The sequence below is a fragment of the Rosa chinensis genome, chromosome 5 (genome assembly GCF_002994745.2).
Source record: "Rosa chinensis cultivar Old Blush chromosome 5, RchiOBHm-V2, whole genome shotgun sequence".
Taxonomy (NCBI): Eukaryota; Viridiplantae; Streptophyta; class Magnoliopsida; order Rosales; family Rosaceae; genus Rosa; species Rosa chinensis.
In genome coordinates, this window is record NC_037092.1 from 25,577,410 (window position 1) to 25,587,897 (window position 10,488).

At 35.4% G+C, this 10,488-nt stretch overlaps 1 protein-coding gene across 3 annotated transcripts; it reads left to right on the top strand.

Moving 5' to 3' along the window:
• Nucleotides 1–8,179: 8,179 nt before the first annotated feature.
• LOC121053137 lies at nucleotides 8,180–9,794 on the top strand. Of its 3 annotated transcripts, XM_040519658.1 has the most exons (4): nucleotides 8,180–8,366; nucleotides 8,469–8,564; nucleotides 9,149–9,233; nucleotides 9,593–9,794. In XM_040519658.1, exons 1-4 carry the CDS (start codon nucleotides 8,271–8,273, stop codon nucleotides 9,670–9,672), a joined length of 357 nt encoding a protein of 118 aa, XP_040375592.1. In that variant the 5' UTR covers nucleotides 8,180–8,270; the 3' UTR covers nucleotides 9,673–9,794. The 3 variants fall into 3 exon arrangements, 1 of the variants encoding a protein (XP_040375592.1); XR_005810869.1 differs by having other exon boundaries at nucleotides 8,469–8,557; nucleotides 9,149–9,794; XR_005810870.1 differs by lacking the exon at nucleotides 8,469–8,564.
• Nucleotides 9,795–10,488: the final 694 nt, after the last annotated feature.

A 10,488-nucleotide genomic window follows, 5' to 3' on the forward strand; every position in this document is an offset into this window, starting at 1 on the left:
TCCTCATTCCTCAAAAGTCTTTAACTCATAGAAGCTATACCTAGCTCCTACACTTCATCCCCAGAGCCGACACTACTTTGACGACTCAACATTCTAGTCTTTCCTACATACCCAATGATTATATCAATACCGAATAGTATACGATGGGGATCCGTTGCAGACGACCCATCACTCGAGGAGTACTGATTATCACCAAATATGTACCTTACGCTCTGATACCAAATTGTTACGCCCTTGATTTTTAACACAAATAAAAATCGATATAATCTCATAATTATACATGCGTGATGATTCAGCCATCAATACAAAATGCCTGGGAACATTTTCCTTTTAAACCAAGTACATACTGATGCCCTGAACCCTCTATGTCAATACAAACCCGCTCCACATAGTCATATATTACATAAGCATACGAATTAAATTGTCACAACAAAATAAAACATAAATGCTCCTCAGAGCTACTACAACTGAAGTCTTTCCAACGGTAAAGTCACAAAATTGGCTTCCTACAGTATCGCTGTAAGCACGCGATCTCAGCTTCAGCCACAATTGTCCTGACCTGCAGGATGAACCCCTATATTTTGAATGGTGTACCGGGTTGCCACACAACAAACCCGGTAAGGTTTTGCAAGCCCGTATGAGTACACTCAAAACCACAAAGCAGAAACACATTCTTAAGTCACCTCAACCTAAACAACGATAAGCACATAACTCACAGCTACAACCATTTATTTCATAATCTTCCATGACATGCTTACGTAGGTCAACTCGTGACTAAAACCACATGCTCAGATTCTCAACCTAGCATCCAATTCCACAAATTCCAGTCAAACAAAACCTCCTCAAGTAATGTTTGGAAATCTTTTGATGCACAACGGCGAGTCACAAAGATCACACTCATTTCCTTCCCACCGGAAGCCTTTGTCATCAATCATTACATCAAGGTGAAAACAATGAATCACCTTTATATCCTCACACAAAGCACAATCATCACCACTATGGATTAAAGATCAATCAAACCATCAATTAATACAATCAAGAAGCAGAAAAGGCAATCACAATTCAAACAAGCAAAACAATTCATAGTAACCCCTGCGTACAGTTTTAGTTTAGGAGGTCACATTAAGACAAGCAATTCAAGTTATAGTAATCATCATAACCCCACACTCTGACATCCGTATGTAGCTCCGACCATCACAGCAGTCCTCTCGATCTTTGTTAACTTAATAACAATTCAACTTCACTACCGAGCAATCATCACACATATTTCACCGGTCATCACACAGATAGCAATCATCCAACTGATCATTACAAATATTCCACTGGTCATCACACAAATAGCGATCATCTAACTGATCATCACACAAATTCCACCGGTCATCACACAGATAGCGATCATCAAAGAGATTCATCACACTGATGTCATCGAATCATCACACAGATATTTCTACACGAACTTTAGATGACAATCATCACAAACATTCATCAGACTGATATCATCGAATCATCACACAGATATTCCTACACAAACTTTATATGAATTGCATCACAAAGATTCATCACACAGATATTCCTACACAAGCTTTACATGACAATCATCACAAGTATTCATCACACTGATGTTATCGAATCATCACACAGATATTCCTACACAAGTTTTACATGACAATCATCACAAATATTCATCACAATGATGTCATCGAATCATCACACAGATATTCCTACACAAGCTTTACATGACAATCATCACACAAATATTCCTACACAAGCTACCATATCTTAAATCTCAATTAAGACGGTCATACTAGACTCATGGTATCTCAACACATGAAAGTCTAGAATCACAACTCAATACACAATTTCACCATTCTCGAGCAATAATGAACTCATTTTTAAATATTGTTCACATCACAACGAAGCCATTAATACATATATATTTCACATAAAATATAAGTAGTCATCCACTCAGGAATGCCACTAATACAAACCATTGTCATAGTTAACCTAATAACTCCAAGACAATATGGTAATTATGCTCATAACGAATATCGTGAGCCCCCCAAATAAATAATCTTATTATTGCCCCCCAATAAACTTGCAACAAGACGATTACAACAGTTAAATACTAGTACAGGCAATCACCAATCTACAAAATCTACCAAACAGATGCTATTCTAGTACATAACTGGAATTAAAACATTTTTTCTACATATTTTCTCATACTAGACTTGTGGCATGTGGTCTTCCCCAAAAAAAAAAAAGGAATGGTGTAGACGTCATCGATCTCAGACAAAAAAAAAGTGCAAACTTTGAATTGGTCGGCAAAGGAAATCAGGAAGCAAGGTCGGAAAGAGCGAGGCTACGAGGTTGAAGGACTGGCTAGATCGAGACTAGAGTGGCCTCCGTGAGCTTTGGCAGACGATGTCGGTGCGAGCCCCGACCTGGAACAAAACCCTGACCTGAACTCCAGGGCTTGAAGAGGCTGCAATTGCGACGATCCTCTTCTTCTTACGTCTTCTTTGCATGGCGGTGGTGCTCGGGATCAGAGATGCAATTAAGGTCGACTGCGACGGCAACTGATCCAGCACACCGCTGATCGGAGATTGAGGGCAGAGGGACGACAGAGAAAGATAAAGAAGAGGAAGTAATTGGACTTGGTGGCAGAGGACGTAATCGGAGGGTGTCAACGAAGTTCCTGCAATGAACTGAGAGAGAGAGAGAGAGAGAGAGAGAGAGAGAGAGAGAGAGAGAGAGAGAGATCGACGAGTTTTAATTTAATTATTAGGGGCAAAACTATCAATAAATATTAGATTGGGTAAATGAGGTTAAAAAACTCTTAATGGATTAAGTAGGCAATCTTTAAGCTAAAATTGGGTAAGTGGTCACGGTCCCTAATCAGAAAATCAAAGGTTGTTATGCTAAAATCCAAAAAAAAAAAAAAAAAATTACGTCTTTATATTGTTATATGAATTGATTAGGGATGAACATGGAAATAAACGACACATCAATAGATCAGTAGTAATCATTCAATAAATCACATAATTGTAAGTTAGTTATCGATTAGACATTTGCCTAAATTTTCACATTTAAGTTACACTTATTGACACTACACTACAATTTAAATCACATAGTTGTAAGTTAGTTATTGATTAGACATGTGCCTAAATTTTCACATTTAAAGTACACTTATTGACACTACACTACAATTACACTTATTGTCATGACATATTTTCAAAGTAGTTATGCCAAACTACTAAGGCCTTCTCCAACCCATGGAGACTAAGGGCTAAAGGGCTATAATTTAGCCCAAATCATCTCCAACCCATGAGACTAAGGGCCAAAAGGCCAAAAGTGAGGTTGTAGTGCTAAATATGGCACTTTGAGTAGCCCTTTGCCCCTTTAAAAAAATAGATCAGATTGGTGGTGGCCCACGGGCTGAAGTTGATGCTGACGGGAGCATGACGTCAGCAACAGCTAGTTGACGGTCAACTAGCCGTTGGGTTTTTTTTTTAGCCGTTGGCTATATAGAAAATTTGGAAAGGGATCCAAGATCCGGAAGAATCATCGTGTCGGAATATATGTCTCGATACAGAATGATACGTTCTCTTGTTGGCAACCGACATTTACAAGATGATCTTGTCCAACACCTCTGGAGTCTGCGAGGTCAAGCACCATGAATTTGACATTTGCTATGTGATTGAGTTTTCAAAGTTTTCAATTTCTGATTTTAATAATTGTCAGGGTTGTCACTGACAAGTGTTTGCATTTTCTTACTTTGTTGTGTAACTTTTAAATGCTTATGTCATGAATAAAATAAATATTAAAAATATGATTCCAGTTTTATTTCATTTCAAAATTAGCTAAAGATATTTTTAATTATCTTTAAAAAACATACAACCGAAAAAATATTTTTTATCATATAAATTATTTCAATTACTATAAGTTAATTGACTTTAAAAAATAAGCACACACACACACAGATATATATATATATATATATATATATATATATATATAACCAATCCAAAATATTAAAATATATTTTAGGGCTATAATTTAGCCTTGACAGGTTGGAAACGGTTGATGTCAGATCAATGAATAGTACAGAATTTAGCCCCAGGGCCATTTTTAGCCCTTTGGGTTGGAGATGGCCTAAGGCTTTCTCCAACCCCTCTTCCTAAAGTGCTAAAGGGCCAAAATAAAGCCCTTTTGGACTCCAATCTAAAAACTTAAGGGCCAAAATGCCAAATTGGAGGGCTAAAGGTGAGGTTAAAGGGCTAAATATAGCCCTATGAGTAGCACTTTAGCCCTTGAAAAAAATGGATCAGATTGATGGTGGCTCACGGCCTTTAGTGGATGCTGATAGGAGCATGACGTCAGCAACTAGCGTTGGTGACGTCAGCTAGCCGTTGGGTTTTTTAAAAAATATTTTTTTATTTTATAAGTAGCTGTTAGTTAGTTTTTTTTTTAAAAAAAAAACTTTTACACTATAAATAGATATGACTTCAACATTCTTTTTCACATCTTCCTTCTACTTCCTCATATATATCTCTCTATTCTAAATCTTTTATTTTCTCACTATTCTTAATCTCTCATTTATTTTACTTTTATCGAAAATGGCTAGTTCGTTGAAAAGAAGTGTGAATTGGTCACTGTTGGAAGATGAAGCACTCACCGTTGCTTTCGTGAAAGTATTCCAAAATTTCGTCAATGGTACAAGTCAATCGGAAGATGGTTTTTGGGTCCAAGTCCAACAAAAATTCATGGAAATCCAAAATACTATTTTGGTACAAAGGACGTGGGAGAGTTGCAAATCTCGATAGCAAAAACACATTTTTCCTCAAATGAACAAATGACACTCTTGCATCAAACGTGCCGAGAGGAGGAACCAAAGTGGAGGCAATCTTCAAGATCAAGTGAGTATTTTTTCAAAGAAAAATTTATTTTAAAATACAATATGATTTTTTTAAATTTTGTATCATATTGTTATGTAGATTATATTTAATTGTGCTCATAATTTACAACATACATTTTATAGCAACATCAAGCCGAAGAGTATTTTCAGGACGACAATAGAGGAAAAAATTTTAATTTTCTCAATTATTACAAATTGGCCAAAGTTACTAAGTTAAACAACACCTTCAAGCTATAAGTGTAGTAAATAGGTGATCTCATAAACCATATGAAGGAAACTTAAAAGGCATCTACATATCAACATACTATTATAAAATAAGAAAACAATTAGAGTTTGCATATAAGAACAAATAATTTTATAATTCTCGCAAATTTCAATTTTTACAACTACGTAAGTAAATTAACCTGGATGTCAACAATGCTTGCTCTAATTGATTACCCAAGTCATCCCCCAACTCACGAATTCGTGTTCTCAAATTGTCACTTACTGTTTGCTTAGCGATCAAGTTCCTCTTTAATTTCCTAATGCGTGTATTTGCATTACCCAATCGAGTCGTCAAATCATCAACCTTTGTTGTCAAATTGTCACTCACAGTTTGCTCAGCATCCAAGTCCCTCTCCAACCTCTTAATGCATCAAAGTTTCACAGTTAAGTTACACTTATTGGCACTACACTACAATTACACTGAGTGTATTGAACATTTTCAAAGTACTTACACCAAGATCAACTGAATTAGTAGACTTAAAACTCATTGTTTGTTGATAAAAATTTTACAATCGACAATTTAGAGCATCTCCAATGGATATGTCAAAATTCACGTAAATACATAACGACAATATTTAAAAAATGAGAAATAATTCAAACTTAAATGTTATTGTCACAGTAGATGGCACATGAGAGTTAATCTGTCAAATTTGACACATGTAAGGTCTTCTCTAATGGTAGGCTCATAGTCTAAATTATAGACATTTGTTGTCCAAAATAAATCTCCAATGGTGGGTTGGGTCTATACAAAAAATTAAATTTAGGGGTCTAAAGTTTATTGATGGTCTAATATAGACTTTTGTTTAGACTTGAGAAAGCAAGAGCTTGCCCACATGCATTCATTTCAAACTTGAAATTTCTGTTCTTTATCGAGCCAACAGTTCTTTCCTTCTTCTTTTTTATAATTATTTGCGATAGCTATTTTTTTTAAAAAAATTAGCAATTTTTTCCTATCAATTCTCACATTCACCTTTTCATTATTTCTCACTTTCTTCACCTTCTCCTACTTCTTTTCTTCCTCATTTCACTCACATTATACTTTATACTAAAACTCAAACGGGAAAACACTGTTCATTTTGTTTGTCTTTTTCCAAAATGAATAGTGAACTCACTGTTTTGCCCTTGGCTCCAGCCTGGTTTCACAAAATTGACCTCTCCACTTGTCCGCTTCCTATGACACTGACTGCCACTATCGGAGAGAGAGAGAGATAGAAGCTCAGAATGAGAGTGAGATTTTTTGTGGCTGTTCGATGCAGGCAGAAAGAGAAAGGCATAGAGGAAAGAGTTTTGGTATAGGGAGAGCAATGGATAAACTTTGTATCTGTACACAAAGAGATGGGGAGGGATAATCTGGAAAAGGGATTTTGGGTGTCTCTTCTTATCCATCATAGAACCATCTTTACCTTAACTCCAGGTAAGGTTCTTATTTGGTCGATTAGTTTTCAACTTCGATGCATGCAATTTTGGATGATGCATATGTTAGTATAGATTTTATTGGCTTCCTAATACAAAACCTAGAGTCTTAGGTCTAAGTTAGAAGTGTGCCAAGCATTGGAGTGAAGACCTAGTCAAATGAAAAGAAAAAAACTCAATGCACTCAATGCTTCAATTGACTCCTCAAGGTACTTCACAGGTAATTGCATATGCATCTCATACGTTTTGTGTCTTTATGCATACTGGGATTGATGCATGTGTTGCAATCCTAGTTAGGTCAGAATATATGAGTTGGTATGTGCTCGATTTCTTTACTTAGGAGATCTTTTGTACATTATTGTTGTTAGTCATTAAGTTGTAAAAGGATATTTATTCTACATAATTTGTTCAGTTAAGTCATCTTTTTTATTAGGGATAAAATCATGTTTATTTGTAGAATATCTTTTTAGGATATGTCCCTTCCATATAAGGAGTCAATTAGGTTTTGGTGTCTTTATTGTCCAAGGTTTTAGGGGGAGTCTGCATATTATAAACAGCAATAAAATGCGTTCATTGTGCTTGCCTTTGACGGGAAAAATATTGTATTCATCCATTGTGATTTAGAAAAATGCTTCATTCATCTTTGAATAGCAATGTGCTTCAAATCGTATCAGTAATCTACTTGTTCCATGTTAAAGTAGATTGTTGAGTTAAACACTTTTTCATTTATCAATCATATACTGCATATCAAGTACTCTTGAGGTCAGTTGGAGTTGTTGATGTGCAAAGAAGATTGAAGGTCGAGGTCAGTATCTGTCAATCCTACCAGTGAGAGCAGTTCATCAGTGGAGAAGATTTACGAAGACGTGATCATATAGCCTTCTAGAATGAGTCTAGTAAGTATAGCCGAGGTCAGTGCTATTGGTTGTTTGTAAGAGAACTCGTATCTTTCCATTAAGTGAATCATTTTTCACTAGGGCTTTAGAGAGTTAAGGCCCCACAGTTGTTTTCCTCATTTTGAGGTTTTTACTGCGCAAACAATTTTGGTGTCTCTTGATTGCTGTGTGATTGTGTTTACCTTATGCACTTTATCTACCCTGCTATATTCAAAGATTCATATATATGTTTCAATCCTTTAACGTTTCTTGTTGAAGTTTTTTGAATTAAAGAAAAGTTGTGGTTTCTGTAGGAAAAACCTATTCACCCCCCTCTAGGCTTTTTAGTTTAATCCCAGTATTTTCAGTATATGTGGGTTTGGTTATTCGGCTTTGGTTTTATGGGTGATTGAGTATTTTTCTATTTGGGTTTTGTGTAGGGTTGGCATTTGAGCTGGGCTTTGTGCAATCAAATTTGGGAAAAATAGTTGAATTCCAATTTTCAGGTTTTGATTTCTAGTTTTACAGAAAGTAATGCAACTTACTCCAATCCACACCCACAAATCATTTTTAGAAAGTTGACAAATAAGTTAAATTTTCAGATCCTCTAAATACTCCTTGGTTTTGGTGGGATGTCGTTTTGAGAAAATGCTATGAAATGAGTAACATTCTACATTTCTACTAGGCTACTAGCAAGAAGAATTATTTTTCTTCGTTGCTGTACATTCAATTGTTTTTTTGTTTTTGTCTAAAGCTTCTATCCACTATATGAATTCAATACACTACATGAATGGAAAAGGATCATGTTTTGTGATCATTTTTCCTCTACCTTTCAAAGCTTTAAAGGGCTTTATTTGCTTTTAATTTCCAGAAGAGGATGGACTCATACTCTTTCTTTGGTACATGGGCTTTTCATATTATTTTCTTTTACGTATTGGTGTAAAAATGGATCAGGTTCATTTGACTGGACATTTTTACATTTTCCTCCAACTCCTTTGCAGGTTCTAATTGGATTGCTCTATGTCAATGAAATTGCACAGAAGAAAGATTTTATCACAGAACCAGCCACATATGCATTAGATTCAACTGAGTACCATGTCTTTTACTAATTTCTGTTTCCATTTACTGCACTTTCGTAGCATTTTCATTCATACTGTTTATTAACAATAATGTGCAGTAACTGATCTGACACACCATGGATTGAGAAGTTAACTCATAATAGGATGCAAACTGATATTGCTAAGTAGAAAGATATCTGATCGAATATTTGAAAGCTTTGTTGAAATAATTAGGCCTTAGGACATCATATTTGCCATTTACATTTGTTAGAGATCAAATAAGTGATCCAAAAAAGGGTCTAAATATAGGTTTTCATTTCTGTTGTAAGGGGACCAAATATTTGAACTTGAACTGTGTTCTATTCTTTGTTATTTTTTTCAATGAATTTGGTGTTTAATGGTTTGGGAATGTTTTCTGATTTTTATAGGTTAGGATTGCCGCATGCAGTGTTTCAACATGCACGTTTTTGATTCTGCAAAAATAGTTACTTTTTTGTGGAGTTTTTAGTTCTTAGATTATAGTAATTGATCTCTTGGTTATTGATGTTTTGAGTTCAGATACCAAAGCATGAAATTAATGATTTGGTGCCTTTTAACTTTCATAGTTAAACCTTTATGTGCAGAAAATACCCCAAAGCTTGCCAACAATTGGGAATCTCAGGCAATTGAACTTGGACCTCCTTTCATACCAAAGTAAAAGTGAGGAAGGTAATCCGCTGCCTCCTCTGAATCTTCTCAAAGTTGCATCGCTTTTGGAAGAACTTACTATAACCGTCAGTATCAATACTTCTACTATGGATGCAAATATTTTGTTCTCTTGCTTGCTCTTATTCGTAGTAAACACATACCAAAACTTGAATACTGACTCCTAACACTTCTAAATTTAAACCAAGTCTGTCTATTCACCATGGCTTTTGTTGTGTGCATATATATGATTTCAATATGTTGTTCAAGAGAAGTATCTCAAGGTAAACACCTGAACCTCATATATGGTTTATTTGATATTCTGTATTGGCTTTTAAGAGAACAAGATTTAATCTCACAATTTCTTTTGCCAATTGGTGCAGCATCAGAGCCAAAAAGGTTAAAGCTGAATGCCACCAGTTTTAGGAATATTGTAGGGCAGAAAATGGAGAAGGTTACATAATCCGTAGACACATATTGTCATTTAAATGGCTTCAGTTGCATTAAACGAACCTAATAAAGAAGAAATGACTGTATCCATTATCAAGTAGTCCTCTTGCAGTCCTCATTATCAACTTCTGAATCCAATATGTGACAAGATATTGAAATGACTCTGTTGATTCGCTGTTCTAATTTTTCATAATCAATTATTCTAAATATAGAGCATATGTCTACTGAGTCATCTTTTGACAATTTTCAATTTATTAATTAGCCTGAAAACATATACACTTGATTTAATGTAGAAAAGTAGCTTCTAAAGATTCGTACTTGGTAAAGCCAAGAGAGGTAACATAAGAAGAAGTGGACTACCTAGCATAATTGGATCGAACAACAACTGGAGCTCCAACAATAACTGTGTTTTATACTGTACGTACCCTCCCCTAGTTGCAAAACTGCCTGCAAATTAGAATCTCAGAATTAATCATACAAGTGAGAGCATAAATAATAAATTCATAGGTAATTAAGTACTTCCATTATGTGTACTCACCCAATACTTGATTTGATATTTATCATAAACCCTGTGTACAATAACGCCTCTGCCTTTGATGAAATGAGATCATGGCATGAAAAAACTTGCTTTCCAAAAATTAGGCCGAGAGCAGATTCCAAGAAAAGTAGATCTACACTAAAGTAGGCCGGACAACTGCCACAGCAAGAATTTGCCAGTTCCTGTTAAATGAAGATTCCCTTGATATCTCTGACTTTGAATAAGGCCGTCCTTTATTTTCTGAAACATGCTTTTGCATGCTTGCACAAGGTCGCATTTTCCATTGAAGCT

Coding starts and splice junctions, on each gene's coding strand:
- LOC121053137 (XM_040519658.1), top strand. CDS start 8,271: ATGTTTTGTGATCATTTTTCCTCTACCTTTCAAAGCTTTAAAGGGCTT. Junction 8,367..8,468: donor GGACTCATACTCTTTCTTTG/GTACATGGGCTT, acceptor ACTCCTTTGCAG/GTTCTAATTGGATTGCTCTA. Junction 8,565..9,148: donor TAGATTCAACTGAGTACCAT/GTCTTTTACTAA, acceptor CTTTATGTGCAG/AAAATACCCCAAAGCTTGCC.